General features: G+C 36.5%; 2 protein-coding genes across 7 annotated transcripts in view; both read left to right on the forward strand.

The window, feature by feature from the left end:
- LOC107528725 (E3 SUMO-protein ligase RanBP2) overlaps positions 1-10,470 on the forward strand; it is a 65,086-nt gene extending 54,616 nt beyond the window's left edge. For both annotated transcript variants that reach the window (XM_087820674.1, XM_087820673.1), the window contains 6 exons: positions 1,449-1,653; positions 3,976-4,077; positions 7,140-7,285; positions 8,173-8,446; positions 8,549-8,883; positions 9,281-10,470. In XM_087820674.1, the coding sequence (XP_087676800.1) occupies positions 1,449-1,653; positions 3,976-4,077; positions 7,140-7,285; positions 8,173-8,446; positions 8,549-8,883; positions 9,281-9,586 (1,368 nt within the window). In that variant the 3' untranslated portion in view covers positions 9,587-10,470. The remainder of the gene's footprint in view (positions 1-1,448; positions 1,654-3,975; positions 4,078-7,139; positions 7,286-8,172; positions 8,447-8,548; positions 8,884-9,280) is intronic.
- Positions 10,471-12,419: 1,949 nt separating this feature from the next.
- The window catches only part of CCDC138 (coiled-coil domain containing 138), an 88,759-nt gene continuing 77,700 nt past the window's right edge, over positions 12,420-23,478 (forward strand). For 2 of the 5 annotated variants that reach the window (XM_087820677.1, XM_087820678.1), the window contains exons 1-6: positions 12,424-12,555; positions 13,891-13,948; positions 15,292-15,412; positions 17,021-17,148; positions 18,698-18,885; positions 22,761-22,919. In XM_087820677.1, the coding sequence (XP_087676803.1) occupies positions 12,463-12,555; positions 13,891-13,948; positions 15,292-15,412; positions 17,021-17,148; positions 18,698-18,885; positions 22,761-22,919 (747 nt within the window). In that variant the 5' untranslated portion in view covers positions 12,424-12,462. Of the gene's footprint in view, positions 12,556-13,890; positions 13,949-15,291; positions 15,413-17,020; positions 17,149-18,697; positions 18,886-22,760; positions 22,920-23,478 lie in introns of all 5 variants that reach the window. The other 3 variants (XM_087820676.1, XM_087820679.1, XM_087820675.1) reach the window with 3 other exon arrangements.

Genomic DNA, 23,478 nt, shown 5'->3' on the forward strand with positions numbered 1-23,478 from the left:
TTATTAAATTTAAAATTTTTATATATGCATTCAGTACTATAAAGTTCCCCCTTCCTTGCTCTTGCTGCATTCCACAAATTTTGATAAGTTTAATTTTTATTTAGTGAAGAATATTTTAAGTTTGTCCTGAGACTTTTTGACACATGTATTATTTAAAAGTTTGCTGTTTAATCTCCAAATATGTTGGGATTTTTCTGGCTATATTTCTGTTTCTAGTTTAATTCCATTGTGAATTGAGAGAATACTTTGTATGATTTTTGTTCTTTTGAATTTGTTGAGTTGTGTTTTATGGTCCAGAATCTGGTTTTTCATGGTAAATGTTCCATGTGAGCTTAAGGGGAATATACAGGGGTAGGCAAAAGTAGGTTTGAATTCAACCACCTCAGGAAGCAGTGGGGCAGACCCAAGCGGGTTACTAAAATTTAGGTTTAACTGATTTTCAAAGACTTAGAAGAATGTGTAAATAATGAAGGCCACCAATTTGAGTACTTAAGAGATTGTACTGTGCCATTGTGACATTCTTTTGAGTTAATAAAGCTATCGTAATAATCACAACCTGCATGTCTTTTTCCATACAAAGAACTCAAAACGTACTTTTGTTCACCCCTATATATTGTGCTATTGATTGTTAAACTGCTGTTACTTTATTTTCTATTATAAAATTCCCATTTGATTCTTTTTTTATACCTTCTATTTCTTTGCTGAGAACTTCTGTTTTTCAATTTGTTTTAAGAGTATTTGTCTTTACCTCTTGGAGCTTTGTTACAATAGCTTCTTTAAAGTCTTATTCAACAAATGGATCGTTTCATGACATCCCTCACTCCCTGGCCAGAGAGCTGGCTTTTTTTGGGACTTTTTCCATCTATGCTATTGACAGCTCCAGTTTTTTGTTTATTTGTTTTTTAATCCTTACCCAAGGATATGTTTTTATTGATTTTAGAGAGAGAGGAAGGGAGACAGAAACACTGATCGGTTGCCTCCTGTACAGGCCCTGACCGGGGATTGAACCCACACCTAGGTATGTGCCCTGACTGGGAATCAAGCTTGCAACCTTTTGATATATGGGACGATGCTCCAATCAACTGAGCCACTTGGCCAGGGCGACAGCTCCAGTTTTATGGACTGCTCTAGCACCCTGCTGGGATATTGGGTGTGGGGAGCCCCACATGAGGTTCTCAGCACCACATTATCCGTCAAGGTTTAGATTCTTAATCATCCTGCTTTCATTTGCCTTTCTACAGGCTTCTTCTAATTGCTTTATCTGTTTAAGTTCAGTTTGCATGTAGGTGTGGGAGAGAGGATAGAGTGTGGAATGGGAGAGAGAAAGGGAAGTGTGCTACTCCATTTTGTCTAGAACTCCAAGCCCTCAAATTCTTTTAAAATAGGGAATATGATCCTTTTTTTCAATCAGTATTTAATGGCAGTTTCTTGTTGCTGCTTCTTTGCAGAAATCCCAGAATGAGGAAATAACTAGAACAGCTGACAGTGTGTGTACAGGTGGGACTAAAGTGCCTGTACCATTTTTATGTAAATCTGAAGAACCTGATTTTGTAACCAAATCTATTACTTCACCATCTATTTTTTCTGGAGCTGTGGACAAACCTGTAGATTTGTCTACTAGAAAGGAAAATGATGCAGATTCGACAAGCCAAGGTAAAATTTGATATATGTTTACAAAAAACTTCGAGGCATACATTACATAAGGTATACCTGTATGTTTAAAAATAAAGACTTTTAAATGTAGGTCCTAGGAACCCCCTTTCTTAAAACAAATTTTGAAACATATAAAGGGGCATAAGATATTTGTCATAATAATAAGAAAATACTGCCTTGCCAACAGAAAATAAACAAGTATTTTTATTGTTAGAGCTGTTGATATTAGGGAATATAAACATTGTGACTCTGACCTATCTACCTGAGAATAAATGACAATAGTTTGCTTACATGGAAATTTTCTTTGTGATAGTATTTTTATTTGTAGTTCCCCCTTACAGGGGATATGTTTCAAGACTCCCAGTGGATGCCTGAAACTGCATATAGTACTCAACCCCATATACTTTGTTTTTTTCCTATATGTACTGTCATCCCTTGATATCTGGGAAAATGGTTCCAGGATTCCCTCTCTCCCCCCCACAGATAGCAAAATCTTTGGGTGCCCAATTCCCTTGTATAAAATGTAGTATTTCCATACAAACTAAGCACATCTTCTTGTATACTTTAAATCCTCTCTAGATTACTCATAATACCTAATACAGTGTAAATTGTGTATAAATAGTTGTTACTGTATTGTTTAGGGGCTAATGGTAAGAAAAAAAGCCTACATGTTCAATACAGAGGGAATTATAGTAGGCCTAAGTATGTAGTATAGCAACAATGTAATGTTTTGTTGGTGAATATTTTTGACCTGCAGCTGGTTGAATTCAACGATGATGCAGAACCTGCAGATACAGGGGACTGACTATACAGACCTATAATAAAGTTTACTTTATAAATTAGGCAACAGTAATAAAATAGGACAATTATAGCAATATACTGTAATAAAAGTTATGTGAATGTGATCTCTCTTTCCCTATGTCTGATAACCAAGACAGCTACTAAGTGACTAATGACGGGCAGCCCATGTAGCCTGGATATCCTGGACAAAGGGATGATTCATGTCCTGTGTGATGGAGAGGGATGGTGTGAGATACCACACTACTTGGAACAGCACACAATTCAAAATTTATGAATTGTTTATTTCTGAAATTTTCCATTTAATATTTTGGACCATAGTATACCATGGGTAACTGAAAATATGGAAAGCAAAGCTATAGATAAGGGGGGACTGCTATATTGTTTGAAGTATATTGCCACTCAAGTATATTAAAATTCTTTGAAGTATATATGAATTAGTTGTAAAAATATTATAGTAGGGGTGTTAAATATTTATGCTACTACAGTTGACACGTGAACAACATGCTTTTGAACTGCATGGGTCCACTTATATGTGGGTTCTTTTCAATAAATACTGGAAATGTATTTTCCGTTCCTAATTTTCTTAACATTTTCTTTAGCTTACTTTATTGTAAAAATACAGTATATAAGTTTTTGGGGAGTCAAATGTTATACATGAATTTTCTACTGTTGGGGGGTTGGTGCCTGTAATTCCAGGAATTGTTCAAGAGTAAATTGTACTTAATGTCTTCTTTTTATTTAATCTCTACCTGTTCCATTAAATTAAGTATTCGTTTATAGTAATTAATATTTAATATGGTTTCCTCTTTTTTTATTCTAATTGTTATCAGGACAGGCGAGTCTTTTAAAATTCTATTGCTTTATATGTGTACATTGTTTCTGTTACTTAATTTTTTCAGAACTAGTCCTCAATAAGTCACAAATATTACATGTGTAGGCACTTGAGAGTCTTAATATGCTAGAAGAGGATGGTAACTTTAGACCTAATGTCACATTTTCAGATGTGGGAAGTGAGCATAGGACTTTAAGAGATACTGCAGCTGCACTTTGGCAGAATTAAGACAAGACCCTAAAACTCCTGATGACCAAATACTTTAAAAAATCAGTTTTTGAGCTTATTTATAATTGAGAACACACAAAGCCTTTATGAGATATTTCCTAAAATCCTGCCTTTGAATGAATGTTTTAGATTATAGAAGACAGTATAAAGCAGAAACTGTGTACCTCTACATCTGGCTTAGTGTAGATCTACATCTCATTTTAAAATAAATTATGTTTGGCATGCTTCGGTATAGTGTTCATTGAGAATAATACCTGTAAATTTACAAATACTGAAGAAACTCAGAATTGGCTGAGGTTTATAAATTTTTTTCAGAGAAATAATCAGAAGATAAATGCTCCACACCCAACCACCCAAGCTCATGAATAGTAAAGAAGGTTCTCCTCCTTTGGGTCCTGGATAAAACTTTGATATTTAGTGTATATTAAATGAAATATTAAATTCTCTTTTCCTTTTACCAGTGGAAAGCAAAACTATTTCATTTGGATTTGGAAGCAGCACAGGGCTGTCATTTGCAGACTTGGCTTCCAGTAATTCTGGGGATTTTGCTTTTGGTTCCAAAGGTAAGATCATGCGGAGGGATTTTAATGATCATATTGCAGAATTGAAGCACAACTGAAAGAACTAGTCCTTTGCACAGTGTTGTAACTAATTTAGACATTTTTCCCCTTCTCCACCCTCTAGTTCATTTAGTGTTTTTAATATAAGGTAGGGCTTCTATATTTTACTGTCACTTTTGCACTTATTACTATAACGATAAAAATTTTCTCTTAATTCTATACAAATGATACTGAGAGTCCTCTCCCTCCCAAAATGCAGCACCATCTTTCCGGCTGCAATAACTTTGATTTTGGTACATTGTTCTTTTAGTTGTACTTTTTTTCAAATTTATCTTTATTATTGAAAGTATTGCATATACTTTCCCCTTTGATCCATTAACCCTTCTACCCCACAACCACCCCACCCCCAGGCCTTCCCCATACCAATGTCTGTGTCCATGGGTTATGTATTTTTGCATATAAGTTCTTTGATTAATCTCTCCCCCACCCCACCTTCTCTCTGATATTCGTCAGTCTGTTGCATGCTTTTCCCTCTTTCTTTAAGAGCTTGTAGGACTTAATTTTTTAAAAAGAGGTTATACATTTCACTAGAATGTGGGTGTCTGTCTTTTTAAATATGTTTTTATTAATCTCAGAGGAAGGGAGAGGGAGATACAAACATCAGTGATGAGTGAGGGTCATTGATCAGCTGCCTCCGACACATCCCCTACTGGGAATCAAGCCCGATACCATGTTCTGGGAGTTGAACCATGGCCTGGTTTATAGCATCGGTCGATGCTCAACCACTGAGCAACACGGGCTGGGTGTCTTTTTTAAACTTGTTCTTGGTATTGTGTGAACCTTTTTGATCTTAAACCTTTTGTTTTTTTTTTTTTTTTTTTTTTTTTGTTCTCTCATATTTCTACGGTGATTACTTTTTCTGTTTTGGTTCATTTTTTGTCATTCATTTCTTTGATTTATTTTGTTGAATTTTGTTCCTTTTTTCCTATTCATTTTCTTCTGAAAGTCCTGTTTGCACAGGTCTGTTGTGTACTATTTCAGATGGAAATTAAGAGAGTAATGAGAAACATCTGTTTAGTTACTTTGGCCTGCCTTTGCCGTTTATCATATTTCCTTCAGATTTTGTAGTGTTTTCATTAAACTCGGACACATAGTAGAAGATTCCTAGGTACTACTACCTAGACTGTTACCATGGAATTGATATTATTGACATGTTTTTTTTTTTAATACTTTTACTATATGGGTTCTTCCTCCTGGTCCCAAGAGGAATAGTGGTTTTCAACTCTTGACTTCCTGTTAGAATTTCCCGGGAGCTTTAAAAAAAACCCAAACCAAAAACTACCTAATAGCTATATTGTCTCCTTGGGAATGGTACCTCAGGCATTGGTTGGTATTTTTAAAAAGTTCTTGCTGTGATTCTAATAGATACCCAGTGTTAAGAACCATTGCTTTTGAGGAATTTTGAAAATTTCTGCCATACCCTCTAAGGGTATTTGGGATAATTTTAGTTTCTCTGCTTGGGAGCTCCTAGATTAGTTATTATTGAGCCCAAGCCTGAATATGATCTAGGTCCATGGTTACTGTTATCAGGAAGCCCCCATACAACTTGAGGTTGTGTTTTTCTTATTTTCAGCATTTTTTGGCAGTGTTATCTTAAGGATTTTTGTCTCTTTTTAAAGGTTTTTTCCCCCCTTCCTTATTAAATCTGGCTTAGGAGGAGTTACTCTTTTAGTTAGTTATTTTGTTCTTCACTGTGCCAACTTTTTTTCTTTTTAAATCCTCACCCAAGGATATTTTTTTCATTAATTTTTTTTTTTTTTTTAGAGAGAGTGGAAGGGAAGGAGGAAGGAGGTGGGGGGAAGAGAGAGGTGAGGAGAGAAACATCAATGTAAGAGAGAGGCACATCAATTGGTTGCCTCCTACTCTCACCCCTACTGGGGCCAGGATGGGACCTGCAACATCGGTACATGTTCTTGACTGGGAATTGAGCCCGTGACCCTGTGGTCTATAGGCTGACTCTCTAACCCCTGGCCAGGTTACTGTGCCAACTTTTTAAGTGATCTGTTATATTTTTGCTGCTTTATGAGTTTTTAGCACCAGATGTAGGGTTCTCTAAGTCAGTGATTCATCTGCAAGTGTTGAAAAATTAAGAGAGGTTTCTTTCCTCTGAGGTAGTGGGGAATGTATTAGCAAGCTGGGCCATCTCAGTTGAGATAATGATGAAGGAACTTTTAGTTTTCACCTTCTGCAAGGTCTGAAGGAGAGAGAATAACAGTCTTTGTTCTTCTGTATGGGGATGGGAAGCCTTTTCACCCCTGACAATCTATAGTATCCCATTGAGGATAGTTGGAGTCAGTGAGATTCTCCCAAGACCTGGTGAAGAAATCTAAGCTCCAACATTAGTTACTTCAGGAGGAAGTTGATGTAGAGAAGTTGTAAATATATGTTTAGACTGCTTTGGCTAATTTTGAAGTAGCACATTTGGCCTCTTTGAGGACATTTTTAAGTTCAAAGCTATTTTTCTCATGGGATAAAATGTTTTATAAAATGAACTACCTTTGGAGCTGAGCTGAGTTTTGAGAATTCTAAGGTATGTACTTTTAAGAACCTGCTTCATTACTGCAAGTTCTTTTCTGATTTAGGACTATGGAAGTTTATTGAAGGGTCATTTATATCTCCATGTATAAACAGTAATAAATGTACTGTGAACTTGACAGAATAATATAATTTTAAACATTTTTAAACTAAAAGTACGTGGCACATTGTTGGAAATTTGATGCATTGATGAAGTAATCTATAATCTAACTGGAGGATTAAAAGTTTATAAGCCCGGCCAGGCGTGGCTCAGCGGTTGAGCATCGACCTAGGATCCAGGAGATCGTGGTTTGATTCCTGGTCAGGGCACATGCCTGGGTTGCGGGCTTGCAGCCGATCAGTGAAGACCCTCTCATCATTGACGTTTCAACTCTTTCCTTCTCCCTTCCTCTGTCTGAAATCAATAAAAGATATATTAAAAAAAAAAAAAAATAGATACCACTGTTTAAAAATCCTGATTTATTCATCAGATAAAAATTTCCAGTGGGCAAACACGGGAGCAACAGTGTTTGGAACACAGTCAACAAGTAAAGTTGGTGAAGAAGACGATGGTAGTGATGAAGAAGTAGTTTATAATGAAGATATCCATTTTGAACCAATAGTGTCATTGCCAGAGGTAAATATTAAAGGTTGAAAATCTAGTTAATAACCTCACTTCCCATTTCAGATCTCAAACTTGATTTGTAGGGCCAGCTTTGTTTACATTTCTTTCAGAATATTTACATTTCCAAATGGAAGTTCTTTGTTTCTCAGAAGTTCAGCCTTTAAGTATAAATTGCCTTTTTCAAAATTTGTATGTAAATGTTGTTTGGTATATTATCTATGAAATTATTGGGAAGAGCTTACGTTTTCCTACGTTGAAATATGTTTGTTTTCATAATGTTATTCTGGGGCAAAAATATCTAATCGCATACTTGCTAAAGTCCTGTCAGTAAAAATAAACTACATTTTCTGGACAAGAATGTTTTAGACAAATTACTTTGTCAGCTTTCAACCTCAAATAGTAGTTAATATTTCTCTTGAACTTTTTGAAACCTCTTCTGTCTTACAAAAGAATGTATTTAATTTTCAAAAGGAGGAAGAATCTGCATAAGAGAAAAATATTTAATAACAAATCAGGTCTTTACTGCCTCATCCAAATCAGGTGTATTTCTAGCCCTAGGATATTACCATTTGTTTTGATAGTACAGTTCAAATTTTGTTAATATCATTACAAAGACAATACAGTGGTGCCTCGGTTTTTGAATGTCTCCATTAGCAAACATTTTGGTTTATGAACGCCATAAACTGGAAAGAAAATGCTTCGGTTGTCGAACATGCCTCATGGCTTCCGCTGAGGGCAAGAAGCTGTTGATCCCTTAGTTTTCGAACGTTTCAGAATTTGAATGGTCTTCCGGAATGGATTACATTAGAAAACGGAGGTACCACTGTACTTTAAGGAATTTGTATTTTTGGAATTTGTTATGGGATATGTTATGAGCATCATCTTTTTATCTATCACAGGTAGAAGTAAAATCTGGAGAAGAAGATGAGGAAATTTTATTTAAAGAGAGAGCCAAACTTTATAGATGGGATCGAGATGTCAGTCAGTGGAAGGAACGTGGTGTTGGAGATATTAAAATTCTTTGGCATACACTGAAGAATTACTATCGGATCCTAATGAGAAGAGACCAAGTCTTTAAAGTGTGTGCAAACCATGTTATTACCAAAACAATGGAATTAAAACCCTTAAATGTTTCGAACAATGCTTTAGTTTGGACTGCCTCCGATTATGCCGGTACATTTAAATGTTACTTTCCATTTTTTGGACTTTGCTAAAATCCGTAACAATATTCTAACATTTTGATACTGAGGTAATTGTTCTTTTGTTGTTTCATAGATGGAGAAGCCAAAGTGGAACAGCTTGCCGTGAGATTTAAAACTAAAGAAATGGCTGATTGTTTTAAGAAAAAATTTGAAGAATGTCAACAGAATTTATTGAAACTCCAAAAGGGACAGGTATCACCAACAGCAGAATTATCAAAGGAGACAAACCCAGTGGTGTTTTTTGATGTTTGTGCAGATGGTGAACCTCTGGGACGTATAACCATGGAATTATTCTCAAACATTGTTCCTCAAACTGCTGAGAACTTCAGAGCACTATGCACTGGAGAGAAGGGTTTTGGTTTCAAGAACTCCGTTTTTCACAGAATAATTCCAGATTTCGTTTGCCAAGTAAGTATTGACTGTATTGCAACTGAAGTCTAGGAAAGTGCACAACACTAATTGGACACTAATTGGGAAATTTGAGTTTCTCCTCAGCTATAATTTTCTTAAGATTTCTTTAGCTTTTCCACACATTAGTAGGTGGTACCACCCCAATATATCACTACCCACAAAAGCTTTCAACCTAAAATGGTGGAAATGTTTAATACCTTTAGACCTGCTATTAAATTGAGGGTGGAAAAAAGACTTCTTATCATTTTTGTTGTCTTTCAAAAATGGGTATTAGTTTCCAAACCACATTTTCAAGCAAGCTGGGTGTTTAGGACTTATCCTGTAGTGATTAGTTAATTCTATGTGTATTTTAATATTTTATCCAGGATTCTTATTAATCAAAATTTTTTTTCAGGGTGGAGATATCACCAAACATGATGGAACAGGAGGACAATCCATTTATGGAGAAAAATTTGAAGATGAAAATTTTGATGTGAAACATACTGGTCCTGGCTTACTATCGATGGCTAATCGAGGCCCGGATACCAATAATTCTCAATTTTTCATAACACTGAAAAAGGCAGAGCATTTGGACTTTAAGCATGTAGTATTTGGGTTTGTTAAGGATGGCATGGATACTGTGAAAAAGATTGAGTCATTTGGCTCTCCTAAAGGGTCTGTTAGTCGAAGAATTAGTATCACAGAATGTGGACAGATATAAAATCATTGTTTTTCATAGTAAATTTTACCTGTATAAACAGTTGAATTGAAGCTTAGCTGTTATGACAATATGGTAATTATGTTCAGCTTTTGAAAGTGGACGTTTCCAATGTATAAATGTAAAATTGCAGCTTATAGCTGTTGTCACTTTTTAATGTGTTATAATTGACCTTGCATGGTGTGAAATAAAAGTTTAAACACTGGTTTATTTCAGGTGTACTTGTGTTTATGTACTCCTGACATATCTGTATTAAAATGAAATAATACTAATCTTGTTAAAAGCAATAGACCTCATTATTGAAGGCATATTATATAAGCAATTTAATTTTAATTTCTTTTAAGATACTGGATTTCCTGCATGGATATATTTACTGTTTTAATAAAGGGACCAAAACCTGGATAATTTTTATTTTAGATTTGAAAATATATTTGGTAATTTTAACTATCGGTGTGCTCATTTATGCATAGATTTCACTTACGAATGGGCAGAGCCCAGAGGTTAGAGACTTAAAGTGCTCTTCTATAATCCTTGCACCTCCTGGATAGTTAGTGAACTTCTAAGTAGAGTACCTTCTTTTCTTAAAATATGTAGCCTTCTGTGCCCTTTCAAAGGTATGAAATTAATTTTCACATTTTAAACATGTTGAGTATGTCCTTAGGGTTTTGTTTTTTTTTAAACTTTTCTGTCATATGTTTCTACTACCTCAAACTGCAGCTTGGTTCTAACTGAACTTGAATTTTTCCTTGCAGTTATTGTGATAAAGTGTGAATATTTTACAAAGATCTATACCATGTTCTTTGGTTAAAGATTTGCTTTATACTAGATTGTTGCAGTACCTTTTTCTGGTGAATTTTATAGCAAAAATAAAGTGACGATTGTTAACAGCCATGACATTTAAAAAATTTATTACTTGTGCATATAATTGTCTGTTCATTCTAGAACCAAAGGAAGACAATTAAAGGTCTGTAACCTCGAAATGCCACATAATATCCAGAGCTCCCAAGGAAGTGACTTTTTTCAAGTTTGATACACACTGAAAATTTATTTGGAAAATGGCTAGTGTCAAAAGTTAGACTGCTAAAAAGGGGGTTGTTATCAGCCTATTCAATATAAGAGCTACAAAGAAGCTAGTTAGAGCAGAAGATTTTGTATATTCCAGTCACTAACAGTGGCTGCCTTCTGCCCTCCCGTGTTCTTCCCAGTGAAATCTCCGCATTTATTAAAAGACAGTGGAGTTTATTCTCTTGTTTAGGGATTTGGAAATGGGCTATTCTGTAATAAGTACCTATTCAACCACTAGTTAGAGGAGGGAGGGATGTCCTGTGGCTTGTGTTAGAAATGAGTTAAGGGGTAGCATCACTAAATCCACTTGGCTTTAAAACCAGGTAACTGATATTCCAGTGTATCAGTTGAACTACATGAACCTTAAAGAAAACCATGGATTACAATAGACACACATTTAATAGTAAGAATTGTCTTCTTTGGAAACTTATGTAGTATAAGTTGCTATAGAGTGTGTTGAATTTTTCAGCTGGGACAGCTGATTGCCAGTGTTGCGATTTTAGAATAACATCCAAGTAAAGGCAAGTACAGTTTAGAAATTTGCAGAGAAATTGGTGCTATACTAAAGCCTTCAAATTTTGAGTTAAAAAGCTTTAGAAACTAATACTTTGACCAAAAGTTTGATAAAAATGACTAGTAACCTGACTTTATAGTATTAGTATTCCAAAGATGGTTAAAAGTGGCTTGGACGTGGTATAAACCCACATCATGTATTTTTTTTTAAACTGGTTTAAGTTTATATTGGCTCATTAAATTCTGTTTAAAGAGGATATAAAGAAATCTATTAGTATACTATAGTTATACTTTATGGCAAGAGATTATTGGTTTAGTTTTCAGATTACTTTATTAGAATATTGATCTTACAAAAATTTTGTCATTTGAGGAAATTTAAAGATAATACAAACACTCTAGGGTTTGCTAGTCCAGACATGCTGGTGAATACAAGTTAGAAAAGTAAAGGGTTATACTAGTGTAGTTGTAAAAGAAATTTAAGTGGTTATTTATTCAACTCAGTCTCTGGTTTAGGTTGATATACTATGGCAGTAAATACTGAGCACCTACTAAATGACAGGCACTGTTCTGGGCATTGGGGAAAAATGTTAAAACAAAACAAAACACAGGCTCTCATGTAGCTTCCTTACGTTCTAATATTGCTTGTTAATACTCTCACTCCAAATAGGAAATACTGGCCAATAGCAGGAAAGTCAGAGGGAGTTCTTGAAATAGCTATGCTTTGTAGTACGACATATTCTTGCTTTTTCCCTCCCTTAATATTAGAGGTAGCAGAGGCCACCCCGATTGGGTCTAAACGCACACTAAACATATACGTCAGAGATGCCCCGGCCAGGGTGGGGTCCTCCGGTCAGGCGTGGGCCGTCCGGTGCGCCCCGCGTCCGCGGGCAGATGCCGCTGCGTTCCCGCCTTCACGCGAGACCCAGGGGTTACGAGGCGGCGACCGCCTCCCCGGCCCCGCGCCGCGGGCTCGGCGGCGGCTCCGGGCGAAGGCGCGCGCCGCGCCTGCTAAGGGCGACCCAGGTGGGCACGACGGAGGAAAACGGAAGCCGCAAAAGACGGAAAAGATTCAACACCATTACCAGCCCAAATAACACACAATGCCATCAACCACTGAAGTGACGTTCGGACGTTTTCAACAAAGTGAGACCGAAGCGCCGCCGCCCCGACGCCTCGGGCGCCGCACAAGGGGCGGGGCGGTGTCGTGCGTCCGGACGCACTTCCGCCGCGCGAGCCCCGCCCCTGCGCGTCCCGCCGGGGTTTGAACGCTGTTCCCGAGGAGACAACGGCGGCCTCGCATAATGCAGCCGCGGGTCGTCAAGCCGCCGGGGCAGGACTTCGCGGTGGAGCGTCTCAAGAGCCGCTACGGACTAGGGGGCGGCTGCCCCGCCGAGGTGAGGCCGCGCGGCCTCCTCGCCCTGCCCGGGGCGCGCCCCGGGCCTGCGGCCGCACCGGGCCGAGGGGAAGCTGGCGGGGGGAGTAGCTCCGGACCGCAGGGGTGCGGGCGCGGCGGGTCGATGGAGGGCACGCGCGGGAAGAACAGGCTTCTTCAGAGAAGTTCCCTCACCGTAACTTTGGAAGGTTATGTCCTACAGATTGTGCTGTGCCACTGTTGAAAGTATTTTTGAACTTCTATTTATAGTGACTTGAATGAGTTCAGGAAACAGTTTAACTCTTTTAAAAGGCTTATTTTTGAAATAATTTAAAACTAAAAAAGTTGCCAGATTAATACTCTTGTACCCTTCTCTTGGACTCGCCATTAGTAAACATTTTGCCACATTTGCTTTACCATTATCTCCCTCCCCATCCCTCCGTCTCTCTCTCCCTCTCTCTCTATATAATCTTTATTGATTTCAGAGAAAGGAAGGGGGGGAGAGAGAGAGAGAGAAACATAAACGATGAGCGCGTCGTCGTTGACCGGCTGCCCCCTGCAGGGCTGGGGTGGGGTCGAGCCCGCTACCCGGGCATGTGCCCTGAGCGGGAATCGAACCGCGTTCGCCGGGATCCTCGGTCACGCTCAACCGCTGAGCCCCGCCCGGTGGGGCCTCTCCCTCTTACTGACGCCCTTTCCATACGTACATTTTCCCCTCTGAACCATTTGAGGGTAATTTGTAGGCATCGTGACCACTGTCAAAAATAAATACTTGTGTTTTTTCATAGAAATAAGGACATCGTCTTATATAAGCAGAGTAGGGTAATAAATTCAGGAAACTTACCATTGCTCCAATATTATGTATTTCATATTCAGATTTTACCGGTAACCTCAGTAATATCCTTTGTAAAAAAATATTTTTCCTGGTGCAGATACAATCAAAACAAGCATTCCATTTGTTTTTCTCTTTTATTGCCTTTAATTTGGAACAGGTTCTGAAGCCTTTGTCATTTGTAATATTGATAGTTTTTAAGAGTATAGACAATTATTTATTAGAATATCACTCAGTGTGGGTTTGTCTGATGATACCTCATGATTAGATACTGGTTATATATTTTTGGCAGGAATATTGCATGATGTGTGGTTTGCTGTGTTCGTGAGGGCATGATGTTGCTTTGTCCCATTATTGGTGATGTTAACTTTGGTCACTTGGTTAAGGTGGTGCCTACCAGATTTCTCCACTGGTCTAATTAAATGCTAGCCTTTGTACTTAATACATAATTTGTAGGGAACTATTTTGACACTGTAAGTTGATTCTTAATATACATATTAAATGTCATCATTTTTCTTTTTTTAGTATGCTGTTTCAAGTTTTGATCAGGCTAAATGTAAGAGAAGATCTCTAACTTCCCCAGGTAAACCAATAGAGAATTTTGTATATTTGAGGTTTTAACAAATTTAATTTGAAAGAAAAGATTTTTAAAAAAATGTTTAGACTTAATAGCAATTGCCAGATGTCTTGTGATACTAAGCTTTTTTCAGTCTGGTAATGAACTAATAGTAAGCATGATTTTGGAGGTAAATGTGTAAGATGTCTTTAAAAATCAAACTTAATTTTTTTGGTGTTTCAGTTACAGTATTTTTATATTAAAAATTAAGCAGTATAATTAGGTAAAAAAAACTAATGGCTATTTTTATGCACAAACTTTTCTAAGTTAGGGTAATTACTGCACTGGAGGAATTTATAAAATAAGTTTACTTAATAAAGATAATTATACCGTGGGATTGGATGTGTTGGAACATCATGTGGTAATCCGTAACTAACATGTACAGCTAATTAACCATTAAAGTTTTGATTTGTTGATAGTTCCAGGCAGTGTCTTTAGTAAGTATAATCATTGAACTTTGAGATGATTATAGCAGAAACAGTAGTTAATATCTTTAAAAGTTCATTAGATGGTGGATTAAGGAATTTAAATTTTTTTCAAGCGTATTTCATTTTGAAATTTTGTAACAATCTTCTGAACATTTGTTCGGTGTGAAAAAAATATTCCAGTTATTACTGAGAGTCCAGTATCTTAAAAACATTGTTAATTAAGATTGAATTTTAGTTTTGAAAATTGCCCTAAAAATTCCATTCTTCCAAAATATAACTGAAAAGTACTGTATAGGTCATTAAATTTCTGAGGGGGTAACAATGAGTGTTAGAGTAGGGTGAATACATTTATAAGTATTTCTAAATAGCTTATCAGAAAAGCTCTTCTCTCCTTTTTTTTTCACTGAACTTAGATATAGGCTAATAGTTTATTAAACAAATCTTAATGTTTAAAGTGTATAAAATTAAAAATAAAATGTTTCATGATTGAGGACTGATGAAGTACCATGAGTAGGTAGAAAGAGGGCTGGATTTTGAATTTTTTTCTTTCTGTTTGCTGGTTGTATTATGTGGAAAATTTCACATAACTTCTCTGGTTCTTGGGTTTCTAACCATTGAAATAGAATTACAAGCACCTATTCTGTTCGCTTTGCGGGGTTAGGATCAAGTAAGGAATTGGATGAAAATGCATTTTGTAATCAGTAAAGTGCTATAGTGTAAATATAAGATTTGATGTCTATTTTCTGGAAGTTTGCGTTAGGGAGACATAGATACAAGAAATCCTATAAGTAATTTTGCTGTCTTATCTTTAGGAGCCTAGAATGAGATCATTAGTATTTGATTTTAGTAAGTAATCTGTGCTATTTTCTTTTTTGTTAACAGATGATTTGGATCTCTACTCATCTGGAGATAAAGTCGGTTCCTTAGTAAGATGGCATTCTGATGAAAGAAAGCTTTCCACTCTACCCCTTTGTAGTTTGTCCGAGCACTTCAGTGTGAACTGGTAAAGTACCCTGTATCCTTACTGTTGCTATCCCTCAGTATCTCAAAAAACTGAGAAAGGGCAAAGGATGGATTCTTTATGTATTGCTTTTCTCTGAGAGGAAGTATAGGAGTCTGGAGCCTGCTGAATAGTAGTGTGTGTCTAGTAGTGTGGTAAGCAAGGAATTTTAGATAGGTTAAGAGAGAGAGAAATTGAAGAAATCAGTCTGGGAGATGCTAACTGGGCTGTGAGGGATTAGCAGTTTTGTGCAGGAGATTTTATCCTGGATAAAACAAGTATAAAAACAGCGGAAGCTAAGGTGAAATAAAATTCCAAATTGAATCTTATTAAATGCCAAAAATATGTGGCAGTTCCTAAGGAAATGCTATGGGTATTGAGGAGTAAACATTTTGAAATAATGTTAAGCCACAAAAACATAAGCAAAATGAAATTTTGAGATAATTATATATAGAGAAAAAAGACAATTGTGCCCAATATAATATATATTATTAATGTGGTTGATATTTGGGAGCTTGAATTTTTAATATAATTGCTTCATTCTCTACTTCAGTGAATTAATCCATGTGTGGCACTTAGAACAGTGTTCAACACATAAAAAAGCATTGAAATATGCATTATCATCATCATTGTTGTTATTACTCTTTGGCACTCACAGAGTAACCAAGTTGATCTGGATTCAAGATTTGGACATGAGGTATATTGAATATAGAGTAAGGAAAGTGAAAAATACTTTAAAATAATTATGAATTCATGGAAATTATTTTCTTATATTTAACTGGTAGTTTTATAATTTTTTTTCTGGGTATACTTCAAATTATAATTTGAAGCTTTTGGACTATAAAGATTTTTATAACATTTGACGGGTTTTTTCACAATCCCTAGTTATGATCTAGTGTAGAATTATAGTACTGTCCAGCACAGTAGCGCTGTGTGGCTGTTGAATACTTGAAATAGGCTTGTCTGAACTGAGGTATGTTGGAAGTCTAAAATACACATCAGATTGAAGAAGATGGGTTAAAGAATGTGAAATATCCTAATTTTTAAATATTGATTACATGTTAAAATGATAGTCTTTTAGATATACCGGGTTAAATATAATATATTGTTAAAATTAACATCTTTTTATGTTTTTAGTGTGGCTACTAGAAAACTTTAAATTACCTTATGTGACTTGTATTATATTCCCTTTGAACAGTACTACTTGAGAAATTTCAAGTTTGAGGTCATTTTTTTGGTGAGAACACTTGGGAGTCTAGTTCTCTTTCAACTTTTACTCGTTATATCACCTGCCAGTTATTGAAATGATTTAAGATTCACTTTCCTCATGTTAAACAATAATTCTTTTAGCTAAATTGATAGATAACAATACCTGTTATATCTACCACACAGAAGTATTAGGAATTAAAAGAAAGAGTTTGGCAGTTGTAGAGCATTCTACAGGTAAATGCAGTTTTCAGTGAAACACATCTGTATATGTAGGAGGATACTTTTAGTGAGTTTATGGGATCAGTGACTGTTACTTGTTACATTTTTCTCAGTTGTGATGCTGTTAATATTTGAAAAGCAGCTTTATCTTTTTAGAATGCTGTGACATAATTTTTTTTAAAGCCTAGATGATGAACTGGATTCTTGTCAGAATTCGAAGCAACAGGAAACTGAAGGAGAGTTAATTGAGAAGGACCATAGAGTTAGTAGTTCCAAAATAACCAAGCAGCCTTTTAAAGAAGTAAAAAAAGGTAAAAGAAATATTCGTTTTAGAATAATCATTTAAATAGTAACTATGTGAAGTAGCGCACAAAAAGCTTACCCCATAGTAATAACACTTGTACTCAGGTGTCTGTATTTCTGCATTCTGAATTTTTGTAAGCCATGAGGTAGTTACTGTGCTTATTATAAACTAAAGGAAAAGAGAAAAATAAACTTCATTGTTTTCCAGTAGTATTTGTAAACTCTCAGAACTTATGAAAATAAGTTAATCAGTTGAATACTTTGTATAATTTCTTTAGTTCTTTTTCATGTCAGTGTTTGTTAGGAAGTGAGTAAAAGATTGTTGGTAGTATTTGACTAATCCCTTAATATTCTAAGAAAATTCTTTAGCCCCGCAGGCGTGGCTCGGGTTGAGCGTCGACCTAGGACCCAGAGACCGAGGTTCCACTCCAGTCAGGACACATGCCGGGGTGGTGGGCTCAATCCCCAGCAGGGGGCGTGCAGGAGGCAGCCGATTAGTGGCTCTCTGTCATTGATGTTTCTCTCTCTCCCTTCCTCCCTCTAAAATCAATAAAGATATATTTTTAAAAAGTACTTCAGATTCCTTAAGGTATGGCTTCCTTAGGCACTGAACTAGCAGTTAATCTCTATGTGCCTGACTGCATAGTTCTGTTAGGACTTGGAGGAAAGAGGCAGTCAGAGACAGTGCCCTCTCTTGGCAAGGTTTGAGAGCACTGTTGCCACAGCGATAGCCATTAGGCATCTCTTCTCCTGGCATATAAAAATATAAAATAGGATCAAGCAGTCAGATCATTCTGGCATTAAAACAAGAACATGTTTAAAGGAGGAGGTTATAGTAATTACATAATTACATTATATAGTTACAGATACTGTATAAAGTTTAAAATAGGCCAAAAAACCAAATAAGGCCTTTTTTTATTTAAGTAGTAAAAATGAAAAAGAAGTGAAGCAATGATTAACACTGCGTTTGGGTTAGTGGTTAAGACATGATCAGGAGCTTCTGAAGTAACTACATTTCTTGGCCTAGGTAGTTAATACCTGAGTGTTTTCGTGTACTTTAAAATACTCTATTTTGAAACGATTTCAAACTTACCAAAAAGTTGCAAAAAGAGTACAAAGAGCCCTAGCCGGTTGGGCTCGGTGGTTGGAGCGTTGGCCTGCGGACTGAAGGGTCCTGGGTTCAATTCCAGCCAAGGACACGTACCTCGGTTGCAGGCTCAATCCCCGGTTGGGGCGTGTGGGAGGCAACCAATCAGTGTGTCTCTTGCTCATTGATGTCTCTCTCTCCCTCTCTCTCCCCCCCACCACTCTTTTTGAAAAGCGATGGAAAAATATCGTCAGATGAGGATGAAAGGAAAAAAGAAAAAGACAGAATTCCGTGTGGCCTCTGCCCACGTTCTCCAGATGTGACACTTTGCTCCCTTTGCTATGTCACATACATAGCCTGTGTATTTTGCCTAAAGCTTTTAACAGTACTATAATTCATATGTAAAGTAGTTCTTCCTGAAGATTATCTGTGAATACTTAAAACTAAAGTTTAAAACTGTATTTTCTTAGCAGTAGCCTGGCCAACTAATTTGACCTCAAATTCAAGAAATTGGACTGAATGTTGTAGTGATGCAAGTGACTCTCCTTTGAAACCTGTCAACTATCCAACATCTAAAGCATCAAATAAGCAGAGTTTACTCCCATATCAGGTCAATCAGATATATTGTGAATTATCTCAAATACATCAGAAACTGCAGGTAAGAACTAAATACTGGACTGAGAATTCAGAAATGTTTATGTTCTAAACACCAAACATTTACAAAATTTAAATACTACAAGATATTTCATTTTTGTTTTTGATAAAATGTCAAGGTTGGAAGGGAACAAACAATTTATAAGAACTATTGAAGAGGAAAATGTACAGCTGAGAGAAAAATATAAACAGTGGTCTTTATGTGTAGGCATATTTCTTAGATTTCAGACTTTATGGTTTATGTTTATTCCAATCCCATTCTTGCTTAAGAAATAAAATCTGCTGGTAAAGCATGCTTTTTGAAATACGTGTTCTGGATTCATCGTTTTAAGTACCTGTATGTAAGAAGTTCTCTTGTCAACTCTCACCAAAATTCACTTTAGAACATTAGCCTTTATCTTGGGGATTTTTTATTTCTAAAGCAGGCAATTCATGAATTTATTAAGTGTCCACTAGGTGGGAGTACAGAAGGAAGCAAAGTATATGCAATACACAATTTCTTTTGAAATTCTAGTTGGAAATATGTTATATTTTTATACACATGCAATAGTTAAACATTTAAAAGCACAAATATCTCATTTTGTATAAATAATTCAAATTATAATTACCATAGTGTGTTAGAAAAAAATTAGCCTAAAATCACTGAGGGAAAGTTCAGGGAGAGACTTAGTGTGGTATTTGACTGAGAGAGAATTTAAAGGAGGGGAGTGTGAAGGGCATTCCAGGTACAAGGAATTGGAGGTTAGGGGTTTTTAGAAAGGAGTGATTTGTCAGATTGTGAATTTATTAGCCTGCCTGGGAAAGAAAAATAGTGAAAAGTCAGGTTGGGTATTACAGGTTTTTAAGCAAAAGAGTGACAGAATGAAAATGTAGTGCATTGGGAAGATTCCTTTGTTAATACTTTATGGGAGAAAAAAGAATAAGCACGGTTGTGCTGATATATCTGCCATCTCCAGTAAACATAATAAAGGTAATATTTAACTTAAAAGATGAAGTAGTTTAATTAATCTATAGTTTAATCTGACTCTAAAAATTACTTTGTGGTCTTCTGTTGTGTTATCATTAAGATTATATATTTTTGTCATACTACGTGATTTTATTCAACAAATACTGTTAATATGCCGGTTGCATGCTCAGTGCTGAGTATATAGAAGTAAATAAAATATGGATGGTCCTTGCCAGATGTAGCTTATTAGAAGCAAATCGTGAGTACCTATATAATTACACTTTTATAAATTTAAGTGAATAATATTGGTACAGTATGAACATCTAATTGGGGTAGATTGAGAAATGAGGCAGGGTTTTTCTGAGAAAGGAACAGTTAAGTTAAACCCTGAAGGATGAGTAGGGGTTAGCCCAGTGAAAGGGGATATATTCTAGACTGAGATCTTCTAACATGAGAGGCCTCTGAGGCATGATAATATATTCATTTAAGGAAAATATAGTAAGTAACTCAGGATTTTTAAAGCAGAGGAATTGCACAGTCTAATGTGTGCTGAAATAAATGGGTTGGAGGGGAACAGGTGTGGAAGTTGGGAGACCAGATACGATATTGCACTACAGTAGTGCAAGGGAGAGGTAATGGTAACTTGGACTGGGGTGGGTGATAGCAGAGAAATGGAAATGAACAGATTAGAGATTTATTTCGGAGGTAAAAATGAGTAGACTTGGTATACAGGAATTGGATGTGGTATAGGGAGAGTAAGGTGTTTAAGATCATTTTCTCATCTCTTGTTCGTACAACTTGGAGAAAGAATTGATTTCGGTAGAAAGATTGTGATTTTAATTTGGAATGATTCAGGTTTGAGTGTTAAATAGAGATATTATGTAAGTAGTTATATCATCTTGGCAGTTGGAACATAGTTCTTGGATGGTATCTAAATTTGGAAGTAATTTACATATAGATATTTAAGACTGTCACCAGTAGTTGAGATCTTGAGAGAGGGCATGTACCTGGAGTGCAGGTTCGCTCCCTTCCCAAGTTGGGGTGCCTGCAGGAGGCAACCAGTCACTGTGTTTCTCTCACACTGATGTTTCTCTCTCTCCCCCGCCCTCTGTTTTCCTTCTCCCTCCCTTCTAGTCTCTCTAAAAAGTAATGGAAAAAATATCCTCAGGTGAAGATTAACAACAACAATAAGAAAGCATAGTAGTTGATATAAAATACTATATTAGTTTTAGGTGTACAGCATAGTGATTCGACATTTTTAAATACCTCATGGTGTGCTCAGCACACTAAGCCCAGTAACAATTCATTATGGTGTAGAGTTATCACTCTACTATTGACTACATTCCCCTTCACCTTTTTACCCATCTCTCTACCTCCCTACCCTGTGGCAACATCAGTTTGTTCTTTGTTTCTATGAGTCAAATTGTATTTTGTTTTGTTTATTTGTTCTGATTTTTTAAAAATTTCCACATATTAGTGAAATCATGTGGTGTTTTTCTTTACCTGACTTATTTCACTTAGGATGATACCCTTTAGATCCATCCACGTTGTTGCAGATGGCAGGATTTTGTTCCTTTTATTTGCTGATCATGGTGGTGTTGATTTCCAGTTCCCTGATGGCTAATTGGACTCAGTTTTGGACATGTTTATTTTGTGCTACCTGAAAGCATATAGGTTGGAGACATTAAATAGGCAGTTTGGACTTGAGTTTGGAGCTTGGGAGAAGGAGCTGAGTAGGTGTAGCTGGGTGCAGTTAGCCATTGTGTGGACGGAACCAAGCAGAGAGAGTGTGAAAAATGAGAAGGAAAATGGCCTAAGTCCAAATCCTGAGGAACATTGGTAATTAAGGGACAGTAGAGGAAACAGAGCCTGTAAAGGAGACTGAGAAGCCATGCCCAGAGAGGGATGTGGAAAACCAGGAGAATGTGGAAGCCGATGAAAGTGTATTTTAAGTTTGAAGAAAGGGGCAATAATATAAAACATTGCTGAGAGACTCAATAAAATAGAACTGAAAAGTGACCTTCAGGTTTTGTAATAGGTAAGCCATTTCAATAGGGGTACATGGGCTGAGGCCAGATTAAAACGAACTGAGTGGCAATTGAGAGGTCAAGAAGAGGGATCAGCAAGTGTAGTCACAGTTTTAAAGAAGTTTATGAAGGAGGAGATAAGTTGGGTGGGGTCCAGAGATTTCATTTCAGATGAGATGGAAGAGGTTATAAATATTAGAGGGATAGTCAGCGTGACAGTTCCCACAAGAAGGCAGAAGGCAATGAGATCCTGATCCTATTTTATGATAGGGAGGGAAGGAGAAATGTGTGTGTCTTAAGGACAGGGAGTTGATGTTTCCTTCTGCTCTCTTCTATTTTTTTAAATATGTCTTTATTGATTTCAGAGAAAGAGAGGGAGAGGGAGAGAGAGATAGAAACATCAGTGATGAGAGAGTCATTGATCGGGTGCCTCCTCCATGCCCCCTACTGGGGATTGAGCCCACAACTCAGGCACATGCCCTGACCTAGAATTGAACCACGACCTTCTGGTTCATAGGTCAACTCTCAACCACTGAGCCATGCTGGCTGGGCAAGGACTCGGGTCTTTTAGCTCAAGGTAAAGGAGTGGAGAATATGAGTAAAAGACTGGACTGTTAAGTTGAAGTGCAACGTGGAATTTAAGCTGGATAGGGGATTAATTTTGTAGAGTACTGTAATTTTGGACCCCAAATTCTTTTGAGTTACCACAGTAGAATCTCAGTATAGTATCATGTCATTTTGTAGCAAAATAGAATTTCTGTACATGCTTAGTTGCTGTTGTACTAGTCTGTTACTGTAATCCAGATTTTACTTGGTACCATTTGATTATAATTTTAGTAAATAATATAAAATTTGTAGAATTTGTGAATGTACTTATTAAAACACTTAAATTTGGCATTTTGATAGTGTGAAACTGCAGCACAACAGGAATTTGCTGAAGAACTTCAAAAGCGAGAACGTTTTTTAGATGAAAGAGAACAACTGCTGTTCAGACATGAAACTGCCTTGAATAAAATGAAAGGTGTGGAGGAAGAAGTTCTTACAAGGTTTCAGATCATGAAGGAGGTAACTATAGCATTTGATTTTAGAGTTTCTCTTTTTCTTCTCAATTTAGACTCACTAGTTATTAGCATTTTGCCACATACGCTTTATTTCTTCCTGCCACACCCTTCTCCCTCCCTCTCTCTCTCTCTCTCTCTCTCTCTCACACACACACACACACACTTTTTTCCCTAGATGATTTGAAAGTAACTTGCAGAAATCATGATACAGCACGCCTAAATATTTCTTTAGTATTATGAATAATTTTTCGGAGTATGTATCTTCTAAGAATAAAAACATTCTCTGCATTGTTATCATATTAGGAAATTAATGGTAATTAAATAATTTAACTTAATGTACAATTTACACTCACTTTCCCAATTGGTTCTCCAGATGTCTTTTATTTTTATTCTTTATTTTTTTTAATTTATTTTTTAATCTTCACCCGAGGATATTTTTTCCATTGCTTTTTAAAGAAAGTGGAAGGGGGAGAGAGAGAGAGAAAGAGAGAGAGAAACATTGATGTGAGAGAAACACATGGATTGGTTCTCTCCAGCACGAGCCCTGATGGGCCTGGGATGTA

The sequence above is a fragment of the Miniopterus natalensis genome, chromosome 9 (assembly GCF_054644295.1).
Source record: "Miniopterus natalensis isolate mMinNat1 chromosome 9, mMinNat1.hap1, whole genome shotgun sequence".
Lineage (NCBI taxonomy): Eukaryota > Metazoa > Chordata > Mammalia > Chiroptera > Miniopteridae > Miniopterus > Miniopterus natalensis.